Source organism: Palaemon carinicauda, chromosome 1, assembly GCF_036898095.1.
Source record: "Palaemon carinicauda isolate YSFRI2023 chromosome 1, ASM3689809v2, whole genome shotgun sequence".
In the NCBI taxonomy this organism is placed as follows: domain Eukaryota; kingdom Metazoa; phylum Arthropoda; class Malacostraca; order Decapoda; family Palaemonidae; genus Palaemon; species Palaemon carinicauda.
In genome coordinates this window covers 253,136,195-253,161,785 of record NC_090725.1, presented here as the reverse complement: position 1 = coordinate 253,161,785, position 25,591 = coordinate 253,136,195, and the positions used below count along the sequence as shown (strand labels likewise).

Sequence of the window (25,591 nt, the reverse complement as noted above, 5' to 3'; positions counted from 1 at the left end):
GGCAGTTTGCATTTCATATTTCGCATAAATGGTATGTGGTTTGGTCTTCAAAATATGCTTGATATATATACAAATGATGCTACTTTTTTGCATCAATCCTATCTCCTGAATGTAGACCCATGATGGCCGAGTCTCCTAACAGAGATCTAGGTAAAATTAGTGCATAGCACAAATGATGAGGACAAAGTTAAACCAAAAATAAGAGTATGAAAGTTAGTAAGTCCAGGGCATAGGGGCCTCTTTCCTCAGATAATTTTACTGAAACAATTTCTTTAACCACATACAGCTCATTTGAAATACTATGTGTGATTCTTGGTTATAGAATAACTTTTGTATTTTCTTTAAATGCACAAACAATTGATAAATTGAGAAAGTCTTTCAAGATTCCTGAGGAAATGATTTAATTCTTTTATTCTGCCACCTTTGGAGTAATTTTTATACTGTTCAATCTTCAGCATTTGAATCCCATATTAATTAGTCCAACACAAACTTGTGGTTTATCAAGTTCCTTATCCATGACCTGGATATTAATCTCTGACACTATCGTTTAGTTTGCTCATTGTTTATGTTGTATGAAGAATTTTCATTATTCTGATTATCTTTTAAATTCAGATCATGTTAAATTATACCAATAACTATATAGAACTATGTTAATTATACAAGTCTTGGTTTTTCTTTCATAAAGCTCAATACTACACAGTATTTATTCTGATTTGCTTATTTTATTTAGTTCATACTTTATTCTTTACTTCTATATTCTGTTCAATACATTTGCTCTCACTGTTGGAGCCCTTGAGCTTATAGCGGTTTATTTTTCAAAACAGGCTTTCTGTTTATCTTGTAAAACTAACAACATTACAGTAATGATATAAATTCAACTTCTACATTCTCTCTCTCTCTCTCTCTCTCTCTCTCTCTCTCTCTCTCTCGTACGACATATTCATTACACATTTTGCTCTGTTTGTATATATGTCTTATAACACTAAATACTCTACACCACTTGTGATTGTTAGTTTTTCTTACCTTACCCAGGGTAGAGGAGAAACTTAAACCATGCTATGTAACTTCCTAAGGAGATATAGACTTGAAAATAAAACTGGTTCATGGACAAAAATTGTTTTAGCCAGGAGATAGATGACCTTTAAGATGTGTACAAAAAGATATTTTGGCAACAAAGGAAAATAATTTTTTTTTTACAAGCATTACATTACATTTTGGCCATGGCACCAGCCACCTGGCCAGGCAGTACAACATTGGATCTCTCTCTGGTTACTGCTCATTTCTCCTTTATCCACACATAGACCAAATACTCTGACCTATTCTTTCCACATTCTCCTCTTTCCTCATACAACTGACAACACTGAGATTACCAAACAGTTCTTCTTCTTTCAAAGAGTTAACTACTGCATTGTAATTTGTTCAGTGGTTACTTTCCTCTTGGCAAGGGTAGAAGAGACTCTTTAGCTATGATGAGCAGCTCTTTTAGGAGAAGGGCACTCCAAAATCAAACTATTGTTCTCTAGTCTTGGGTAGTCAGCCTCTGTACCATGGTCTTCCACTGTCTTAGGGTAGAGTTCTCTTGCATGAGGGTACACTTGGGCACACTATTCTATCTTATTTCTCTTCCTCTTGTTTGTTTTAAGTTTTTATAGTTTATATATGACAGATTTATTTTAATGTTGTTACTGATCTTAAAATATTTTATTTTAATTGTTCATTCTTGTAGTTTATTTCCTTATTTACTTTCCTCACTGGCCTATATTCCCTTTTGGAGCCCTTCAGCTTATAGCATGCTGCTTTTCCAAATAGGGTTTTAATCTAGCTAACAACAACAACAACAACAACAACAACAACAACAACAACAACAGGAGGCAGCTACTTTACTCAAGTATTGAGGTGTCAAATCATCCATGGATTCTAATGAAACCAGTATGAATAATTGAAGTACAATAATCCAAAGCCCAGAGCATGTGAGACTGCTAATAATCAACAAGAATATTAATATTAAAACCAATGTCAGAATTTCTAACCGGAATATGAGAAATTTACTGAATGTCTTGGCAATGAAAGAAACCAGATGCGGGGAGATGGACAGGAGTACTACTCCAAACAGAAATTTATTACTCAGTTGATAAGTGAAATAATTGATGGCATGGGAGAAGATAACCTTACCTTATAACACGATAAGAGAGCTTCAACATCTTTTGCAGAATGGAAAATATAAGTGATGGAAACATACAAATAGGTAAGATAAAATGCTGATGAGTAAACTTGAGGAATTTAGCTTGTTAGACACTTTAAAAAAGCTGTTAATGAGTAAGTGAAATATCCATTTTACAAAACTGCAAGATGTAATGAATGATATACTAACCAGAGATATAAGGGCTGTGATATTTAGCTTTAATGGGAAAGTTAGTTACATCTATAAAGGAGCTGAACAGGTTATGGAAACACTTAGGTTGGGAGAAATGGATAAGAATGTAGCTGGTAAGAGTTGGTCTTTCTTTTATCAGTGACCTCGTCATTGGAGGAACATCTTTTTGTATTTAGGGATATACATAAGTATACTTTGATGTCACTTGATGCAATCTATCATGCAAGTATTGAAATTAGTCTTATGATAATAAACAGGTAGTAACATAATTTCTAAATAGATGGGTACTGATGCAGGAAGTTGCTACCAGTTGTTTATTGAAGATAATAAAATAATATTCTTCTTACATTATTTAGGTATATGAAAATTTTATAAAATATGTAACATACTCTATAACAATGGAGAGGAGATTTATTTGTTTATATGGTAATAAATTTTATAAAGGCCCATGTTGTACATTTTTGTGGTAAGATTTGTTAAGTAAAATGTCAAAAATAAGGTCCTGGAGCTTTAGTGCCAAATAATTTGGTTAATGGTTGGTGAGACAACGTTCAAGTTGAAACTAAAACTGCAGCACAAGAAAATTATGATTCTCTATTGTGATACATTGAAATAGCTGGAGCCAAATGTCCAAAAAGAATTTGTGCTTGTTCATTATAAGTGGTGAGTTATCGATGCTTTGTTTTGATGAGCAATCTTGCACTATCCCACTTGGCAAGCAGCCAGTAAAGTACTAGATCACACCAACATTTCCTATAAAGAAAATCAACAAAGCAATAAGGCAAATCTTGGGTAAGTGATAAAATGATGTGGCCCCATGCAGCCAAAACAGCTCGTAAGTCACCAAAATATATTACTGAGACTACTGTATATAAACTTTATGTACCACGCTGAAGAATGAGCCATTAAGGAATTAATTCCCAGTTTGCGGATGCCTAAACACCTATGTAAGAATAACTACAGTGCATCTCTCTGAAAAGATATTATACCATGCCCAAAAGGGAGTTATCAAGACGTACTTTATGGAAACCTATCGCTTTAGTTTTTGTACTGCTAATTTACAGTGAAAATTATTGTACTGGGAGCCTAGCTGATTGAGAAGCCAACAGAGCATAGGAGAAGGTCTATTATACTTTACAGAGGATATTGCAACATCTGCAAGTACCTTTCAATACAGACTATGCCATCTCCTACAGGACAGTGTCTTGCCCTGTCCCTTAATACTGTGGACAGAATACTTGACCACTGGTACCTCAGATTTTTTTTTTTTTTTTTTTTTGACCACCTGCAGTACTGCAAGATATGAATGAACCCCTCTGGGAAAACCCCTGTAAGATGCTAATGCCCTCTCTAGAAACCCTGTAGGCCCCTAGACAATCTGGAATGTTACTTCTATAAAACCTTCAAGCACTAATGCCAGCTCAGCAAAATCATACAGTTGTATTATGCAAAATACTGGAGACTCCAACTGTAATTCCTATAGGTCTGCTCATATTTGTACTTTTCTTGTTAGGTCTGGGTACTTATGAATAATAGCTCTTACTCAGATGTGTGTGTTTCTGGGCAAAGTGTTGATGAGCAAAAGATGACTGTGTTATTGAAACATTTAAGAATTATTGTACAGTACTTTGTTAGAGATGTAACATTTGATAGATGTTTGTATTATGGAAGAATTTTATTTTAAAATCAGTTTGTAATTAACTATTTAAATTTTATTTTAATGTAATTTATTTTTTTTTGTGGTAAAATGTATTTGTATATACCAAGGGTCTTCTACCACTACTTTTTATTCCAGTTTTCATTTTCAAACTTCATTACGGAAAGATTTATTTTCTTTATTACAAATTTTTCAATATTTAACTTAGCCGGTGATTATAATAGCTGCAACTCTGTTGCTCGACAGAAAAACTCTACGGAAAAATTCGCCAGCGATCGCTACACAGGTAGGGGGTGTACTCAACAGCGCCATCTGTCGTTCAGATACCCAGTACTCATTGTAAACAAAGAACTCAATTTTCTCTCTGTCGAGCTATCGACAAGACGCTCTTATTCGCTGTTGCTAAACTGGAGTTTTTTCACAACTAATTGGTGAAGTACTTTATTCTAGTTTTGAGCTTTCGCTATGCAGGTGTTTTATCTTCATCTTAAATCTTGAACTCGTTTTGGATAGATTTAAATATGGTGACAAAGAGAGTATGGACTTTCTTTCACTTTTAAATGGCCGACCCTTCCCTTAGACGGAAGTGTGTTTAGGCTTTTAGTAATTCTTATCACGTTATAGATTTTCCTCTATATATTTTATATCTCTCCGCCTTTATTAGGCCTCTTCGATTAACTTTCCATTTATTATAAACATATAAAAATAAATTTTAATGTTTTGTTTATATAGACCTTTCCTGAGAGTAGGCGGTCCTAACTTGGAAACCGAAGTTAATCAACGTTGAGCCCTTTATATCGTAATTAGCTTTTAAAGAGCTAAGGATTTAAAACTTTTTAAATGTAATATTTTATGAAAGAATTTCTTTGATAGTCTTCGTACTGTTTTCAAAGATGAACTAACGTTTAGTTTTTTTATGCTACGCAGTTGTTGACGTTCAGGACGTTCAACATGCGCTCTATCGTTACGATAGAGAGAGAGTGTATCACGGTTTCACTTTGCAGTAAGAGTAAATCGATTCTGACGTTTTGTTCATTCTTTCTTAGCTTAAATGTTCTAAATTCTAATTTAAAGGAACTTTTTATTGAAAAACCTTTCAGTTTTTTCCTTTAGTCAAATAACATGTTTTTTTGACGAAATATGATTGGGCTCTTCTCTTAGGTGCGAAATCAAGAGAGAAAGAGAGAGAGAAATAGAGACGGAGGGAGAGAGGAGAGAAAACGTTCCGTTCAAGCGGGTAACGTTGTTCTCGTGTTACTCGCGTCCCTAGTCGCTGTACGGGGAGGAAGGATAAAACGTTTTTAGGTTTTTATTCTCGTCCCCAGGCTATGTGCGGTGAGAGATTGAAAACGTAGTTATATGAACTAGTGTTTAGTCTCTTTCCCAGCCACTGATTTTTTTTATCTTAAAATATGTTTTCTGTTTTTTGCTGGTATTAATGAGCTTGCATTATACGACTGATTTCGCAATTACTACCTTTTAATGAAGGGTAGTATTGCGTGTTTCAGGTAGAAATAAGTGCAAAACAGAAAATCGAAGTGATAAAGTGATATGCGCAAAGTGTTACAGTGTTGCGTCCGAGGCGCAAAGTGTTACAGTGTTGCGTCCGAGGGTTCGTCTGTTCGTGCCTGTCGTTCACCTAGTCCGGGACCTCTTACATGCTCCCAAGCCCAGGGGAGAAGTAATGTCAAACGACTTATGGGTTCGAGAGGCCTTGACCAACGAACAGACGTTTTTCCCTCTATGGTATCGGGTGTATCTTACCAAGATCTCCCTTACCATAAGACGAGAGAGACGTTGTTTCTCCTCGTCATCCGAAGGCTTTTCGCATAAGAAACCTGTCACAAGGTTTCGAAGCCCTTAAGCGAAAGTCAGTCCTTTCAGGACAGGTCCAGCGTCCTGGTTACAACCATTAGGACAGCTCTGACCCTTTGCAGTCATCGGATAACTGCTCGCCGCCTAACAAAAGCGTAACACAGACTCCGAGAGTCTTTTTTTGTAGGCAAAGTGTTGCGGTCACAGACGTTACCCTCATCTCTTACCACAACCATTTCCGTTGATCCTTAATGGGTTGTATGGCAAGACATGCAGTATATGCTTGCCTCCCTTATGGAAGACTATTCTACCGATTAGTCCGTTGAGTCTAGCCGTTTATCTCATCGATATCCTGGCTTTCAGCCAACCTAACGTTCCTTTGTGCTTACTGTTGACGTTGGCGTAGCTTAGTCACGTCAGTCAGGTTGTTTAGAACCACACTCGATGCGGTCTCGTGTGGTTTTTCAGCCGCATTTGGACGTTAGGCCACTTGCTGATGCTCCTGTTGACGTTCAAGACGTTCACTAACAATCGGAGTTGACTTGTTTTGACGCTGTGCGTCAACCTCCGCATTCTAGAGTCGTTTTGACTGCTCAGTCTAGGCAGTCAAAGCAGTCTCGAGTGGACGCTGTGCGTCCTCACGCACCTGTTGTGATTGACAGTTCAGTTGTTGACAGTTCACAGACTGTCAAGCAGTTACATGACGTTGCGTTCTGGTCCGCTACTAATGCACCATTGAGTGTGGACTCTGCTTGTAAAGCATTGCCACCACGGTAGGTCTCTCCCTTGCTTGAGACTCAGCTTTTATCGGACAAGGTTCCTGTAGATGAGGAAGTTGCTGTTCTCCCTCCTACTGATATTCCCTTGAGGACTCTGTCAGATGGAGAGGAGCCTAAAGCTGCTTAGCCTCCTATGGACTTTAATTAAATCATGATGATTTTTTTAAGGATCTTCGTCCGGATCTTTTTGTAACTGCTGCTCCTCGTTCGCCTAAACGTCAGAACTTACACTAGGCCTAGCTACTTCGAAGCCGTTGTTTTTAAGCTAGTGCTCTCTCGCTCTCCTAGAGAGCGTTACGTTGGCTAGGCGACTGGTTTTTCGCCAGGAGGAGTTTGGGGGATACAGCCTTTGCTTTCCCTTCTTTTAAACTGGTTTATAGAGCGAGAGTCTGATATGACACGAGAGAAGTTCTCGGCTTGGGAGTTCATGCCTCTGCCCAGATAGACTTCTCAATTCTGGTAGACTCTCCCTGGCGCCTAGCCAGGAGACGCTCCAAGTTGTTTACAGGTCAACTTCACAACTGTTTTCGAGCCTTTGAAGTTTTGCTGTACAATTATGTCACGCATAACAAGGCTTTCAGGGATGGTAAACGGTTCCGCCTCAGTCGCTAACCCCGTCTGTTGCCACACCTGCTCCCGTAGACCCTAAATGGGCTTTGCTGCAAGACATGCAGTCCAAGCTTGCGTCCTTGATAGAGGACTTAAATGCGGAGAAGGTTGCTACCGAACCTTCTGGCCAACAACCTTCCAACCGGTCGGTTGTGCGCCCTGTTGACGCTGAGGTAACCTACTCGCGTCTGCCAGTTGAGGTGGTTCCTCCACCGATGCGACCCAGTGTGGGTTGCCAGCCGCACGTTGACGTTAAGCGACGCTCGGAGGTGGTTGTTGACGTTCAGGACGTTCAACAACCAGCAGAGGTGACTTGTTTTGACGCAGTGCGTCAACCTCAGCAACCCGGTAGGGTGTTGACTGCACAACCCAGACGGTCTAGACAGTCTCGGGTTGACGCTGTGCTTCCTCGCGCACCCATGGTTGTTGACAGTTCACAGACTGTGCAGCAGTTCCATGATATTGCGTCCGGCTCCGTCACGCATCCACTAGTGCGACCGGACTCAGCGAGTCAGACATTGCCCACTCCGTTGCCGTTTCCTCATCAGTTTTCGGATGAGGAACCCTCTGATGAGGACGTTGCTGAACAACAAGACGATCAGCCCCCAGAAAAGATCAAGCCCTGCTATCCATCCAGAAGATGCTGAAGAAGGAACGCTGCTCAGTCAGGCTGTGGATGAGTCTGGTAGGGACGCTGTCATCCGTGGAACAATTTGTGTCACTAGGAAGACTACACCTCTGTCCTCTTCAATACCATCTAGCTTTTCACTGGAAAAAGGACAAGACGCTAGAAGCGGTCTCGATCCCGGTTTCCGAAAAGATAAAGTCTTGTCTGACTTGGTGAAAGGACAATATCAACCTAAGAGAGGGTCTTCCCCTGGCTGTTCAGACTCCCAACCACGTTCTCTTCTCGGACGCATCGGACGTAGGCTGGGGTGCGACATTAGACGGTCGGGAATGCTCGGGAATATGGAACTCGAGTCAAAGGACAATGCATATCAACTGCAAGGAGCTACTGGCAGTACGTCTGGCCTGGAAAAGCTTCAGGTCTCTCCTTCAAGGCAAAGTGGTGGAGGTGAACTCGGACAACACCACGGCTTTGGCGTACATCTCCAAGCAAGGAGGGACCTACTCTCTGACGTTGTACGAGATCGCAAGGGACCTCCTCACCTGGTCAAAAGGTCTAAACATATCACTAGTAACGAGGTTCATCCAAGGCAACTTGAATGTCATGGCAGATTGTCTCAGTCGGAAGGGACAAATAATTCCAACAGAATGGACCCTCCACAAGGATGTATGTAAGAGACTTTGGGCCACCTGGGGCCAGCCAACCATAGATCTCTTCGCAACCTCGATGACCAAGAGGCTCCCAATATTTTGCTCACCAATCCCGGACCCAGCAGCAGTTCATATAGATGCCTTTCTCCTAGATTGGTCACATCTAGATCTATATGCATTCCCTCCGTTCAAGATTGTCAACAAGGTACTGCAGAAGTTCGCCTCTCACGAAGGGACAAGGTTGACGCTAGTTGCTCCCCTCTGGCCCGCGAGAGAATGGTTCACCGAGGTACTTCGATGGCTAGTAGACGTTCCCAGAACACTTCCCCTAAGGGTGGACCTTCTACGTCAGCCACACGTAAAGAAGGTACACCAAGGCCTCCACGCTCTTCGTCTGACTGCCTTCAGACTATCGAAAGACTCTCGAGAGCTAGAGGCTTTTCGAAGGAGGCAGCCAGAGCGATTGCTAGAGCAAGGAGAACATCCACCCTTAGAGTCTACCAATCGAAGTGGGAAATCTTCCGAAACTGGTGCAAGTCAGTATCCGTATCCTCGACCAGTACCTCTGTAACTCATATAGCTGACTTCCTCTTATATCTGAGGAAAGAACGATCTCTTTCAGCTCCCACTATCAAGGGTTACAGAAGCATGTTGGCATCAGTCTTCCGTCACAGAGGCTTAGATCTTTCCAACAATAAAGATCTACAGGACCTCCTTAAGTCTTTTGAGACCACGAAGGAGCGTCGTTTGGTTACACCTGGTTGGAATTTAGACGTGGTACTAAGATTCCTTATGTCAGACAGGTTCGAGCCGCTACAATCAGTCTCCCTGAAAGATCTCACCTTAAAGACTCTTTTCCTGGTATGCTTAGCCACAGCTAAAAGAGTCAGTGAGATTCATGCCTTCAGCAAGAACATCGGATTCTCATCTGAAACGGCTACATGTTCTCTACAACTTGGTTTTCTAGCCAAAAACGAGCTGCCTTCTCGACCTTGGCCAAAATCGTTCGATATTCCAAGCTTATCGTATATGGTTGGAAATGAACTAGAAAGAGTCTTATGCCCTGTAAGAGCTCTTAAGTTCTTTTTAAAACAAACTAAACCTTTACGAGGCCCGTCTGAAGCTTTATGGTGTTCAGTTAAGAAACCATCTTTGCCTATGTCAAAGAATGCTTTATCCTATTTTATCAGACTGTTAATACGAGAAGCTCATTCCCATCTGAATGAGGAAGACCAAGCTTTGCTGAAGGTAAGGACACACGAAGTTAGAGCTGTCACAACTTCCGTGGCCTTTAAACAAAATAGATCTCTGCGAAGTATAATGGACGCAACCTATTGGAGAAGCAAGTCAGTGTTCGCGTCTTTTTATCTTAAGGATGTCCAGTCTCTTTACGAGAACTGCTACACTCTGGGACCATTCGTAGCAGCGAGTGCAGTAGTGGGTGAGGGCTCAACCACTACAATTCCCTAATTCCATAACCTTTTTAATCTTTCTCTTGAAATGTTTTTATTGTTGTTTTTGGGTTGTCCGGAAGGCTAAGAAGCCTTTCGCATCCTGGTTGATTTGGCGGGTGGTCAAAGTCATTTCTTGAGAAGCGCCTAGATTAGAGGTTTTGATGAGGTCCTGTTGTATGGGTTGCAACCCTTCATACTTCAGATCCTAGGGGTCGCTCAGCATCCTAAGAGGATCGCGAGGCTCCGTAAGGAAGACGTACTTAAAAAGGCAGAGTAATTGTTCAAGTCGACTTCCTTACCAGGTACCTATTTATTTTGTTTTTGTTATTTTGATAACTTCTAAAATGAAATAAAAATTCTTAGCTCATATGATGTAAACATATTTTGCTGGTCTCTACCCACCCCCCTGGGTGTGAATCAGCTATTATAATCACCGGCTAAGTTAAATATTGAAAAATATTATTTTGATAATAAAATAAATTTTTGAATATACTTACCCGGTGATTATAAATTAAAGGACCCTCCCTTCCTCCCCAATAGAGACGCAGTGGACCAAGGAGAAAATTGAGTTCTTTGTTTACAATGAGTACTGGGTATCTGAACGACAGATGGCGCTGTTGAGTACACCCCCTACCTGTGTAGCGATCGCTGGCGAATTTTTCCGTAGAGTTTTTCTGTCGAGCAACAGAGTTGCAGCTATTATAATCACCGGGTAAGTATATTCAAAAATTTATTTTATTATCAAAATAACATTTTTTCTATTAATTTTACTGCATAATTTTACTATTGTTCTTTTTCAGCTGTTACTGAATGGGAACCAGAGGTTGTTGGAGATTTTGGCTGCCGAGTTTGGTGCCCTGATTTGTTGACAGAGGGTCAGTGGCATCACCTCACTGTATCTTTAAGTCGGTCTGTACTGAAGAATTCTTCACTCTGCATTTACATTGATGGAAAGATTGTTACACAGAAGAAACTGCATTATATCTTGCAGAACCCAGGTGGAGGTGCAGCAAATTTGACAATTGCCTCATCTGTATATGCTTATGTAGGAACACCACCTGCATACCGGAGACATTCTAGACTTGTTTGGAAACAAGGTAGTTGTTTACTTGTGGAAGATGTCTTGCAGCAGCAGATGATTAGTCAGCTACATCAGCTGGGACCACACTACACAGGCTGTCTTCAAGCTGCCCAGATTCCAGGTATTATGCGCAGACAGGAAAGGCAGATTGTAATACTTTCCTTTACCATACATATAAGGCCTCTAGAATAATTGGTGCATTAATCAGGTTTTTACTTTATTTCTTTTGTGTTTACAAATTGACATTATAGGTTAATTTCTACAGACATAATTTATTTTTTCAACCATATCAGTTGAATATATAATAAGTTTTAGTAGGATATAACTTTTAACCTGTTAAGCGTCCCCCCTGGACCAGGTTGCCGCTAACATACCGCCACGCTTTTTTTGCCCTGAGCGGTCATTTCACTAATGATAATTTTTCAAAGTTAATATCATCTCTTTATGCTTATAATTCGTATTTATAGTTAAAAGTAGGGATATTAATTTAATAGTAGAGTAAAAAAAACAATTAATACTACTATTATTTCATTTCAAATAGCTACATGATACTGAATATTCTAATGGGTTCTTTTTATCTTCAATCGTAGATCTTACGCCGGGATAAGCAACAAAAGTAAAGGGATAAGTCTCCCCCTCTCTCTCTCTCTCTCTCTCTCTCTCTCTCTCTCTCTCTCTCTCTCTCTCTCTCTCTCTCTCTCTTTCTTTCTTTCTCTTTCTCCTCTCTCTTTCTCTCTCTCTCTCTCTCTCTCTCTCTCTCTCTCTCTCTCTCTCTCTCTCTCTCTCTCTCTCTCCATATCGTTTCCTGTATAATTTTCAAATATGTTCGTCATACATTTGTACATTATTTATCCACTTTATTCACTCTCTCTCTCTCTCTCTCTCTCTCTCTCTCTCTCTCTCCTCTCTCTCTCTCTCTCTCTCTCTCTCTCTCTCTCCATATCGTTTCCTGTATAATTTTCAAATATGTTCGTCATACATTTGTACATTATTTATCCACTTTATTCACCCTCTCTCTCTCTCTCTCTCTCTCTCTCTCTCTCTCTCTCTCTCTCTCTCTCTCTCTCTCTCTCTCTCTCTCGGCGTTTCCTTTCCTATATAGTTTTGTGAAATCTCGTTGTCCAGTCATTCGGTAATGAGAAGTCATTTTTGCTTTCGACTTCAAAAGAAAACTTTTTTTTCTTCAATATACTCATCACTGGAGGATTCAGAACTAGTGCTCTCATTATCAAACAGGTTATCATTACCAAAATCCTCAAGAAGAATATCATTTATTTCATCTAAAGAAATAACCTTCCTCTTTAGACCGTTCATTACAAAAGGAACAACAAACAACCACTTCCGCATGAACGCCCGAAGCGCACTGATAGGAAACCAGTTTTCTAACATCAAGCTACCTTCAGAAAAATAGTTGCCAGACGTCATATAAGTTTCTATTTACAGCCCCCATATGCTTAGAGTGTTGCCAAGTGGTGATCCTATACTTACTATACGAGTAAACGTAATATCACGAGACTGACGGCTTGAAAAAGGCAATTAAAGTCATGAACGGAATATGCAGTTGAAGGCAGTACCGAGTAGATCGTGGTGAACGGTTTATCACGTGGGTGACGCTTAACAGGTTAATTCATGTCTTATGGAATTTTTTGATTGAGTAAAAAGAAACTATTTCTCAATATAATGTTGTATATCTGGTTTGTGTGAAAGCCATTTCACTTCAAAAGTAAGTAGAAGAGATTTTTTATAGTGTTTTGACTTTAAAATACTGAGATGGCTGGAGCATATTAGGAACACTAATACAAATTAATTTTTTGAAAGTTATTGCGTCCAGAGGCTAGAAAGTAAATATAAATCTCAAAGATTGAGAGTAGAGAGATGAATAGTTGGTCTCTTATATAAAAGTTATTTTTGAGTAGCAGGAAATGGTCATTATAGGTTAACAATTTGTGGAAAAAAGCACAGTTAAGAACCTGGACCAGAAAAATAATCAGGCAAAACATTAGACTCAAGAGGAAAGAAAGCTCAGTAGCCTACATGTCAAACTATGTACAAGGAAGACCTCACAAATAAAATCACTGATGATAATTCGAGTTTTGCAGAATGTATCAAGTTTGGGAAGTTATTAATTGATAAGAGTTCTAAAGGAGTATCAGTAGGTTTTATTTGTAGACTTATTTTCATCTCCCTTGGATAGAATAAATTTTTGTTCCTACACTTTTACAAACCCTTTTTCCTTTTAATAGGCATATGTTTTTAGCGCAGGCTGAAACAGCTGTTGAAATCATAAGGTAGTTGACAACAGGTGGTGAGTAGGGGAGAGGAGCCCCACCCCTCCACTTGTCGGAAGATTGATACTTTGGTTAGGACTGTAACAAGTACAGTACGAGGAAAGGGTAGACGTTTTACACTGGTATATATGTAAACTAGGTGTAGACCCACACACTGCTTTTTGAAGGGGGCCGGATTGTTCACAATCATCTTATGTGCAGAGTGTAGATTGTGGCCTCCAAGCAGTAGCAGGCATGTGCCTTGATGAGAAGGAAGAGAGTTAAACCTCAGGAGTCTGTCTTGACAATGCCCAAGAAGACACTGAAGAAGTCTTTTGTTTCTTCTGACTGCTCATTGAGTTCATCTGCTATTGCCGCTTCTGCACTGTCTTTGGGCTTATCAGGTTCTGGCAGCATGTGAGGTTCCCCAAGTCTTTGCCGCACCCCATTGGAGGCTGGCAGCTCTTTTCTCGTTTCCATGCAGACCGCTGATGACTAGCTTGACCTAGTAAGGAAGGCTTGGGCCTCCTTAGGTCTTTTAGGTAAGCCTTCTATGACTTTGTCGAGGGAGCTGGTAGCTAAGGCTACCTCTCCCCTGGTGTCCCGAGTGCCAGTGTCTCCCTTGCTGACGTAACTAGTCAAAAGCGTGTTCGTATCCCCAGTGTTAGTGACTCCTGTTATGTTCCTAGTGGTAACCCCCAACTTAAAAGGCTGTAAAGTCTGTTCCTGTGACTCTGGTGCCACCCCGAAAAGCTCTGGAGCTACGACCCTGTACAGTCAGACCTTGTTAATCGCGGTTTCTTGCTTCGCGGTTTTGGTTTTTCGCGGGCCAGGAAAAAAAATTCTTTGTTATGAGTGTTTACCCAACATTAAGAATTTGATATCTAATAGTTGGCAACAGCATTGGGATGGCCAAGAAATATGCAATACCTATTAAATAAAAATTCTCATAAAAACGGCTATAAAATTCAAGCTGGGCCATGATTTCAAATAGCCCGCATTCCTTTACACTGGGAGCGGTGCGCGCCACTACCTATCTCTACACCCAGCTGGTCCTAGCTCTCTCTGTAATGTGTTTCCATTTATGGTGGTAAAAAATTACAGCTTAACTGTATCCAATAATATTGGATGTAATATTCACATTTTAGTATCGTATTTATAATTAAAAACATAGAGAATTATAATCTTCTGCATTGTTTACATTCGAATCAGCTGATCAATTCTGCGTAGTCCGGTATCAGCCTATATTCATTTTCACGATATTATCCCACTGATAGGACCATTCACTTCCACAGAATTACCTCACTGATATAACCAATCATGCATGTTAGTATGATATCTGCTTCACATTATTAATGTCCTTCACTTATTATTACATCCTTAATCCTTTTTCCAATTTCTTCCCAAATCCCTTTTGTACATTTACTTTGCTCTCCCACACACATCTACAACGTATCTTTCCAACTCTTTTGATTCTCATTATTTTTCACGATTTCATTCATCTTCTCTTTTCTAGCCTTCATTGATCATTTTCATCTTATTAATCATTCTAAACCTCTTTCTTATCCCTCATTCCACATATTCCCATTCCTATTTTTCATTCCTTCTCGCATTTTCCAAATTCATTGATTTCGCTAATTTATTTGAATTAGCGTAGATGTGGCGGAAGAAATTTGCAAGGAGAAGGAACTTGGCTACCCCCACCTATCTCGTCTCTTTGTCATATTATTATTTCGCCCTTCTCTCTCCCTGGTGTTCCCCATAACTTTATCCAAAAAAAATGAATGTAATATTCACATTTTGATATCGTATTATAATTAGAATCATAGCGAATTATAATTTTATGCATGGTTTACATTCAAATGAGCTGATCAACCCTGCCTAGTCCGTCGTCAACCTCAATTTGTTCCGTAACCGAAATACAAACCACGCTATTTACAAAGGGTTATTACTTTTAGCGTAGCTGAAATGGCGAGCCATTAGAATTTAACGAGGGTGTATTACCCCCGCGCTAGTTAGCGGGGGGGTAGGGGAGTGGTAGCTAGCTACCCCTCCTCCCCCTCACACACAGGTGAATACTCACTTTCACTTTTGGCTCGGACTGTGACAGACGTCTCTGTCTTGGTCCTCGCTTGGCAGCCATTGTCTGTTTTGTCTTTACTTAATCGCTTACTTTTCTTTTACTCAATATATATGTAAACATGTTTTCATGTTTGTATATATATTTGAGTATAGAAATAAGTAAGTTTCCTTTTCAGATGTGTGTGTGTAGTGTACGATATCTACGTGGAGGCCTCGGCAGTTAGGCCACCACGGCCTAATTTTATGGGTTGCGATCGAGTTTGACTTCGGTCTTTCTCTCTCTCTCTCTCTTGAGGTCGTTCACCCTTTTACTATGTTTTACTACGCCCTTGTAGCTTCCTTCCCGTGTGGGTGGGGTTGCTACGCCGTACATTTTGTCTCAATTAGTTTATGAATCTAATTGTAGTTGTTAATTTTTCAGCTTGTAGAACGATTCCTTTCGGGTTTTCGTTTTTTCTTTAGTGTTCATTCATTTTTAAATTACATAATTACATAGTTACATAATTATAATTGTTATAATTCTGTTTTGGTTACAGCTCTCCTTCCGCGAGTGTAAGTGGTTGTGAGGGCACGTGCCTGTTGTGTAATTCTTGTTCCTTTTCCTCGGGATTCCTCTTCGGAGCCTTCCCGGGGGAATGAATGTGTACTAATATTATTTGTTTTATTTTTTTACAGTTACCGATCTAGTTCGTTTCTGTAATATAGCAACGGTGTGAGCTGTCTGGTTGAGTCCTGGGGATTCGGCTGTTGCTGCCTCCCCCCTTGTATTGTCGTCAGGGGCGTGTCTCCTTCTACTGGTAGTACTCCCGTGTCGACGGACAGCTCTCCAGTTCATTTTAGAACAGTCAGGAGGCTTGCCTCCTTGGGCGGATAACTTTCCTTCCGAGGGAAGTTTTTTCCTGTCCAGGCTTGAGCTTTTCCTCTTTTGGGGGGTTCTTCTCTTGCCTTTTTTTCGTGCGACTATGCTCTTGGTGCTGAGCGGTCGCACCTGCAGTTTCGCTCAAGGGGCTGGGCAACTGCAGGAGCTCCTCTTCGGAGGATTGCCCCTTTTAGGTCACTGGCTGACCAGTCTCTTCCACGAAGTGTTTCTCTTTCGTTCGCGAGAGAGTACACTCATAGAGACTCCTCTTCGGAGGTTTCTTCTGTTGCTGTTGGCCTCCCTCGCCGTAAGGCCCTCCGTCCGCCTCGTCGTAAGGGCCTCTCATCTCCCTATAAGGGTGCTTGAGGCGCCTTTTTGAATCTCCGTTTGCAGCCTACAACTTCTTTTTCTCGATCTTCCGTCTTGGTGCAGATGGACAGCAGTCTAATCTCGTCTTCCGACGGGCAACGGTCTTCCCGACGGACAACGGTCTTCCCGACGGACAGCGGTCTTCCCGACGGACAGCGGTCTTCCGACGGACATCAGTCTCCCGGCGGACAACGATCCCTTCGGGGCAAAGGGTTGCCCCCACGGGGGTTCTTCCCTTGCGTGTCAGGGTTTCCCTGCGCGCCCTTCTGTTCGTCAGCGCTCTCCTGTTCGTCAGCGCTTTCAAGATGATCTTCCCTGCGGTTCCTGTTACGTGCCCTGTGCGCCCACGTTCGCCCTCGCGATCTAGAACTTCGGTTCAGGTCGGGGTCAAGGACTCTTCTTCTTTGCGCAGGCTTCCACGCGTAGCCTTCTGCTCGTCAGCGATCATCAGCTCGTCAGCGATCATCAGCTCGTCAGCGATCATCAGCTCGTCAGCGATCGTCAGCTCGCCAGCGATCGTCAGCTCGCCAGCGATCGTCAGCTCGTCAGCGATCGTCAGCTCGTCAGCGATCATCAGCTCGCCAGCGATCTCCGGATCGCCCACGTGTGTTACAGCTGGCACGCCAACGTTCTCCAACACTTCTGAAGGAACATGGTTCGCCAGCTACTAGCTCAACTGCGGATGCTGATCGCCATCGCGCGACCCTCAACTGCGGATGCTGATCGCCATCGCGCGACCCTCAACTGCGGATGCTGATCGCCATCGCGCGACCCTCAACTGCGGATGCTGATCGCCATCGCGCGACCCTCAACTGCGGATGCTGATCGCCATCGCGCGACCCTCAACTGCGGATGCTGATCGCCATCGCGCGACCCTCAACTGCGGATGCTGATCGCCATCGCGCGACCCTCAACTGCGGATGCTGATCGCCATCGCGCGACCCTCAACTGCGGATGCTGATCACCATCGCACCCTTTCACGCGATCATTCACCTGCGCATGCTGCTCGCCATCGCACAACCCTGAACGATTGCCCGCTTACGTATGCTGCTCCTCATCGCACAACCCTGAACGATCGCCCTCTTGCGGATGCTGATCACCATCGCACCCTTTCACGCGATCATTCACCTGCGCATGCTGCTCGCCATCGCACAACCCTGAACGATTGCCCGCTTACGCATGCTGCTCCTCATCGCACAACCCTGAACGATCGCCCTCTTGCGGATGCTGATCACCATCGCACCCTTTCACGCGATCATTCACCTGCGCATGCTGCTCGCCATCGCACAACCCTGAACGATTGCCCGCTTACGCATGCTGCTCCTCATCGCACAACCCTGAACGATCGCCCTCTTGCGGATGCTGATCACCATCGCACCCTTTCACGCGATCATTCACCTGCGCATGCTGCTCGCCATCGCACAACCCTGCACGATTGCCCGCTTACGCATGCTGCTCCTCATCGCACAACCCTGAACGCTCGCCCTCTTGCGGATGCTGATCACCATCGCACCCTATCACGCGATCATTCACCTACACATGCTGCTCGCCATCGCTTACCGCCAGCGATCTTCTTCACCTACGCGGCAGCACGATCCCTCGCCGTCACGCCCATTCGCCTGCGCGCCCGCGCGATCGCTCGCCTGCGCGCCCGCGCGATCGCTCGCCTGCGCGCCCGCGCGATCGCTCGCCTGCGCGCCCGCGCGATCGCTCGCCTGCGCGCCCTCGCGACCGCTCGCCTGCGCGCCCGCGCGACCGCTCGCCTGTGCGCCCGCGCGACCATTCGCCTTTGCGCGACCGTTCGCCCTCGCGCGACCATAGTTCGCGGCGAATTCCACAGCCGGTGGTAGCAGCAGGGACGCGTGCTCCTAGGCGGCACTCGGGATCACCTCCATCCAAGCACAGGTTGGTAGTGCAGGACGAAGACAGGTCAGTACAGCATTCTTCCCACCTTCTTTTCAGGCAGGAACCGTCGTGTCCTCTCCAAAGGATCGCCCGATCCCTTTCACCTTAGCGAGGATTTCGGACTCTGTGTCCTTGGAGCAGCAGACATGGTTTGATCCGCTGGCACGGGCGTTAATGAGGTTTATGAAACCAGCACTCACCGGCCAGGGTAACAAACCAGCGGCTGTCTCTCCTACGCTGAAGAGAAAGAGAGGAGTGGACTTCGTGGTGACTTCCCCCAGGGCGAAGTTGGTTCCCAAGAGGTCGGTCCCGAGGGTCCCCTCTCCTGCACGAGTACTCTCTCCTTCTCCCGCCCTGGAAGGATTTTTGGCGGGGGGGCTTTCCGTTGAAGATTTCTCCATCGGACAAGGGGTGACTGCTTACCTCTTCCTCTGGGACCTTACCAGGTTCTTTCCCTCCTCGGTTACGGCCCGAGGTTTGGTTCAAGGAAGCTACAGGAAGATCAAGGGTACTTTCCTCCTCTCGAGCTCAGGCACCTTGGCCTTTCGTCGTTAAGTATCTACTTGCGGACAAGCTCGATGTTGTACCATCTGGACGCACTGACTGAAGGCTTCCTTCGGGTGTCTCATCTGTGGAGGTCAACGACCTCAGACACCCTTCCATCCTTGAGAAGAGTTTTGTCTTTGCCCAAGGACAGAGACTTAAACATCTGCTGTGCGGAGTAAATCGACTTCCGGTTTCACTCCTCCAAGGCGCTTTCTTCCAGACTCTGCAGGGCTCCAGCTCCCTTTTCTTTCAACCACGTCGGCCTAAGTTATCGGCTACGACAACTGGGACAAGGTGTCCAATTGCAGTTTCCTCCTGTCAGGAACAGATGGCACGGGAGACTCCCCCGGGGGGGCATAGTCCTAAAAGGAGTTCACGAACTCTAGGATTGCAGGTTTTTTTCGCTGGGAGGATGCTTAAGGTTACTCATCCGAATGACAGCTTCCCGATGCCCATTCCCGCACAATCTCTGTGAGTAGCCAAGGATATCGCGCCTGCCGTCTCTGTCAGCGAATTCAGTGTCTCTGAACCTCTATGCCATAGCATCAGCAGAGTTGCCCGGTTGGGCAGAATGATCCATACCTTAGGCGAAGGTCTTCCTTAGGATCATCGACGGCTTCACCCCCGGCCCCCTCAGTCGATCCTTTCTTGTAAGGAAGGATCTGAGAGGGGATGTCCATAGTCGACCTCTCAGCCCTGATCAAGTTTGTCGAACAAACTTCGGCCAGCGTAGACCAGCAGAATCGATCAGACTGGTAACGAGGCGACAGGACTCCTTTAACCCTGGATCGGAAGGACGGGTACTTTCAGTTTCCATTCCATCCATCTTCCAGGGTGCTCGTCGAATTCAGCCTAAACTGCAAGTATTCCTGCTTATGATGCAGTGTGGCTATCCCGCCGTGGCATAGCAGGTTTGTTTCCCCAGAGAACTCTCCCTGCCTTCCTCTTGGCCGCTCAGGTGCAGACTTCCGCCTCCTCTGCTGTTTGGAGGGCTGGTCAACTCCGGTAGGCTCGGGTTTCGACCTTCTTCAGCGCCGGGAAAAGCTTCCGAATGCTGACCATGAGTGTGGGCTCATGGTATTTTGCTTGGAGCCTTCTCTTCCTCTGCCTCAACATCTGGAGTATCTGGCCATGATATTGAGTCAACCGCCTTACCACGTTGGAAACCCCGCTTCTCGTCCGTCCAGCGAGGTTAAGCAACGTCGGTACTTGGATGGGTGACCACCTGGGGACGCCTGATTCTGTTACCACATCCTCCGAGCCTTCCTTTCGGTTCACCGTGGCAAGACTGAGGAGAGTCGCAGTACCTGTTCTCAGTCAAGCAGAGTTTTCAGCCCTACCTTGGAACGTTTCCTAGTTCTTCTTTCCTCATTGACCCGTTTATAGTCCGAACGGTCGCCTCAGGATAAGTTCCATGTGGGGCGATCCAAGTTCCGGTGGCTTCAGGCAATGTTTAACCGGACTCCCTGGCCCTATGGGACCAGCGGAACTATTAAACCTGCAATGGGTGTTGACCTATGGAGCCTCTTGATGGTAGTGGATATTCTCGTCCTTTCCCCACATTCTTGATGCGGTTCTCGGACTCGTCAAAGGAAAGGGGGGGGGGGGGGCATGTTCCGGTCCAGGCCTATGGTCAAGACCTGAAGGATACCTCTCCATCATTCAGGCAGGCTTAAGGGCCTTAGTCTGGCCCCTCTTCAGATCCTACCGCTCCTGCCAAGTCGCCCCGTTGCGTGTCGACTTCATGCTAACCAGCAGGGGACGCATTTTCACACCTTCACATCTTGCAGTAGAGATATCGGGATGATTGAGATTCTCTCAATTCCACCATCGGCTCTCTCATTCCAGGCAGGGGAATGTTTCTCTCAGACTATCCGAGCAGAGCCTCATAGAGAGAGTGTACCTAGGGGTCTTTGACCTTGGGTAACCAGCAAGTGCTGGTCTGGGGGACCTGATCGCGACAGCTTGGAACCTCAAGCTTCCGCTAGTTTTCCCCCCAGTCTCAGACCCCGAGACTCTGGCAAGATGCATTCCGGTGATGGTGGGACAACTTCGACGCCTGCGTCTTCCCTCCTTTTTGTCTGCGGACAATGGGTCTCAACAAAACCAGGTTGTCTGTCAACCTTTCAATGGGAGAGCTCCACTGGGACTATGTGCAGAACGGTTTCTGGACCCTCTGCTTCCCCTGACGGAACTCCCGGGAGAGCTTCTCCCACGGCGCAGACTACTCAAGCAACCACACTGCGACATCTCTCCCGAACCGGGGCGTCGCTTCGGCTTCATGCCTGGAGACACTACGCTTCCTCCTCTAGAAGAGACAACCCGCTACAGTCGCGGTACGGAGGTCGCGTCATCTGCGATAGTCATCCACAGGGGTCTCCCAGGCAAAGTGAAGAGTCTAAGGTGGTTGGTGCCGTGGGAGATATACCTCTTCCCGTGAGGCCTCTTCTCCAGCAATAACGGTCTTATTGCCTTTCGGCGGGAGGAAACTCCTTTCCGCTCTTGGCAATGAAGCCTGTCGCTCAGCCTTTCCCTGACCTTCAGGCTTAAAGGAATAACTTTTTCCTGCCCGCTGGATCTATCCTCGCTCATGCGAAGCTACGATCGTCCCTGCCCTAGTCGGAGGAAGACCTCCAACTTGGAGCATGGCTCGGACTTTTAGTCCTTTAAGAGATCTTCTCAAGACCCTTTTACGACAGGCCTCGGATTGTATTCCGCCCTGGGTCTTCTGCTCACTCTGGCCACGGCCAGTGTGTAAGCAATCTTCTTGGTCTCTTACTACTCCCCCCCTTTCTAAGGAAGAGGGGAAGGCAACATTCAGGCTCGCTCCTGAGTTGTTGGCTAGACTCAGAATCTGAGGGTCCCGACCCTTCGGTCCGATTCATTCAAGATTTTGAGTCTCCATTCTGTGTCTGATGTCCCAAGACCTTCTCTTTCTTGCCAGTACAGGAATCGAGAGGTTAGCGCTGGGAACAGCTGCAGTTTGGCCTCAGTTGCAGCCGATTTGGGAACACAAGGAGGACATGGGGGGAGAGTCACCAGTATACCTCTTCAGCCCGGACTCAAGGACATTCATCTCGACCTGTCTTCAGACCCTCCCCCGTCACGTCGCCCTACAGCACGATGTTGGATACATCGCAACGTCCCTCGCCTTCGAGTAATACTACTCTGTGACGCAGGTGCTACAAGCTGGAGTCTGGAAGCGTCTGATGACCTTCGCAGCCCGCTTCCTGCAGGGCGTGACCCACAGGAGTCTCGATACGTTTTCTATCGCTCTGTGGTGGCTACACAACAGCTGGTCTAACCTCAGGCTCCTTTTTGGACAGGTAGCAGAAGGTTGAGGGCATTGTTATCAGGTTTTAGTCTGCATGAACGAAAGAAGTATGTCTGGCCCTTACTTCTTTCTTCATCATCCCCTCTACGGGGAAGCAGCATCCTGGTCTCTGCATAGCTGACCTCGAACCTCTGCAGGTAAACCATGCTTCCTTGTGTTCCAAGTATTGAGTCAATACTGTCGCGTCCCCCATACCCTGACGAGGTGGTATTGGGAACGTCTTAACCCAGAGTTCCTTCTGGAACTCCAGGTCAACTGCCTAAGACGGGTCACACTTCTTCCTTCACACACAAGCTTACGTAGGCCACATGGTTCCTTGCGGTGCAAGGAACTTGTGAGGTGCAGGGACTCCTTTTCTCGAGTGCGACTCACTCGGATTCTGAGTCCCCGGGTAAAGCCAAAGCCAGTATGGCTGGGGACTTTCCACCCTTCCTAAGGGATAAGTCACCCTTTGTAAATAGCGTGGTTTGTATTTCGGTTACGGAACAAATGACAAATTCGAAGATAATTTGTATTTTTCCTAACCATACAAACCTTAGCTATTTACACATATTTGCCCGCCAGCCCTGTCCCCCAAGACAAGTCCTACCTCTAAGTGAAAGTGAGTATTCACCTGTGTGTGAGGGGGAGGAGGGGTAGCTAGCTACCACTCCCCTACCCCCCCGCTAACTAGCGCGGGGGTAATACACCCTCGTTAAATTCTAATGGCTCGCCATTTCAGCTACGCTAAAAGTAATAACCCTTTGTAAATAGCTAAGGTTTGTATGGTTAGGAAAAATACAAATTATCTTCGAATTTGTCATTTTCAGATCAAATAACTCTCTTATTATTAAGGTATGCTACCGAAAGATATTTCATATTTACTAAAAGAAACAATTATTACTTGATCTATCATTTTCCAACTAGTATATTAATTCCAATAGTATTATTTGAAATGCTTCTCTCATATTTTATTTACTTGTACTGTGAGTTGAGTCGCATGACGTTAACTGGAGTTAAATTCATGTCGCTGATGCACGATTTTTTATAGTTTTTAGCTCCTTGGTGCTTGATTACAGTGTCTCAGTAGAGACTTAGCAAAGAAACAAAGATTTCATTGAGAGAGAGAGAGAGAGAGAGAGAGAGAGAGAGAGAGAGAGAGAGAGAGAGAGAGAGAGAGAGAGAGTGAGTGTGAGTGTGAGTGTGAGTGTGAGTGTGTGTTCTCCCTTATTCAACTTCAAATCATACATATCTCTCTCTCTCTCTCTCTCTCTCTCTCTCTCTCTCTCTCTCTCTCTCTCTCTCTTTCTCTCTCTCCCCCTTATCCAACTTCAAATCATTCATCTCTCTCTCTCTCTCTCTCTCTCTCTCTCTCTCTCTCTCTCTCTCTAAATATTTGATTTAATTTCAGAAGCATTATTACACTTCAGAAAATTACGGTTATTTAAATAGTTAATTGTGCTTTAATAAAACTTTTATGTCCTTTTGTTGATCTGATCACAGTACCCAAAATACTTAGATTGATAAAATACACCTGAAATCTAAAACAAAAGTACATAAATATTTTATTAACTATTTAAATAATAATTTTTTAGAATTCAATAATGCTTCCAAAATGAGAGAGAGAGAGAGAGAGAGAGAGAGAGAGAGAGAGAGAGAGAGAGAGAGAGAGAGAGAGAGAGAGAGCGAGAGAGAGAGAGAGAGAGATCTCAGCTGTTGAAAAGTAATCGAATGCACAGTTTTTGTTTATATATTTAAAAAAAGCAATTATTATTGAGAGATTCAAGTTTTTAGTTTATAAAATAAGCTGTTTTTCTGTTTACGAAAGTATAGATAACATACTGCGCAAGAGACAACACATAAGAAGTTGCATCATGCTTCTAGAGTAGCCGCGTAGGCTACGGGTCTTGAACGAAAACACAGAACACTTAAAGTAATTACAGTTAAGCTGTACTCTGGTAATATTACTGTACATATATTATAGTAATGTACAGTACAGTTCTATGGCTTACCAAATTATCAGCTGAAGAAAATCCAGAGAGTACAAAACAGAGCCTCTAGATTAATAAAAGGACTACACAATAGGGAAAGAGTTACCCCTGCACTAATTGAATTACACTGGCTACCGGTAAATGCGAGAATTGAATACAAGCTACTCTTACTAACGTTTAAGATACTGAACCAAAATGAACCAAAATATCTAAAAGAATGCCTGAATAAACTAGAACTAGAAACAAATGTTAACACAAGACACATGAGTGACAAACATAGGCTATCTGAACCAAGAACAAATAGTAAATTTGGTGAAAGGGCTTTTAGCTACTGTGCGCCTAGACATCATAATAAACTGCCAACTGAAATGAAGGACCTAAAGGGAGCAATTGAATTTAAGAAGAAACTAAAGACATTACTTTTCACAAGATCATATGATTTGGAAGATGCTACAATCAAAGAATTGTATAAGTTATAATGAAAATGTTTCGTTAGATGATTAATATGGACCCGCCCGAGAAGTAGTTCACTCGACTTCAGTGGAGGGTTGGATTTAAACCCAAAACAAGTAAACAAGTAAGTATCAGTGAATATTAGGTTACAGTACAGTATCACTAGATAGGAAAAACTTTTGTTATACAGAACATTAAGGGGATGATGATGACTGGTAAACTTTACCTGAGCACAATACTGTACTGTAACCTTACTGTGTCCAGTACATAGTTTACACGTGTGCAAATGTACCGTACACTGTACATATGATTATAAACTGTTGTAGAAACCAAATTAAAACAATATAAGGGCAGTATTTACTGTGTTAATCATCAGCTCAGGCACCCGTTTGTGGCAAGGGGCAGTGACTATTTAGGTTAGGAGTTAGCCCACCCTAGTGTAGTGTTTATTCGTGAAAATTCACTAATCGTGCCTGTGTTTGTAACATAACTATCGCGAATAACGAGACTTGACTGTACTCGGGTATCCTCGGTAGACAAGTGGGACACGAGTGTACAACCTCGTACACTGTCTGTTCCCCAGTTGATGGAAGAACTTTGTTGAATTACATCTCATTTGCTACCTTTATGCTGGAATCCTCGTCAACCCTCAACCCCTGATGCTCCTGTAAAGAAAATAGAGAGAATGGCACCACTTGAGGCTGTCAAGCCAGGAATGGAATAACCAGTTGGGGTTGAAGGGACCATTTCCCTGTCCCC

General features: G+C 44.0%; 1 protein-coding gene across 4 annotated transcripts in view; it reads left to right on the top strand.

Moving 5' to 3' along the window:
• The window catches only part of bchs (WD repeat and FYVE domain containing 3 bchs), a 748,678-nt gene that overhangs the window by 249,508 nt on the left and 473,579 nt on the right, over positions 1-25,591 (top strand). For all 4 annotated transcript variants that reach the window (XM_068389148.1, XM_068389155.1, XM_068389143.1 and 1 more), the window contains exon 22: positions 10,767-11,168. In XM_068389148.1, coding sequence (XP_068245249.1) covers positions 10,767-11,168 — 402 coding nt within the window. The remainder of the gene's footprint in view (positions 1-10,766; positions 11,169-25,591) is intronic.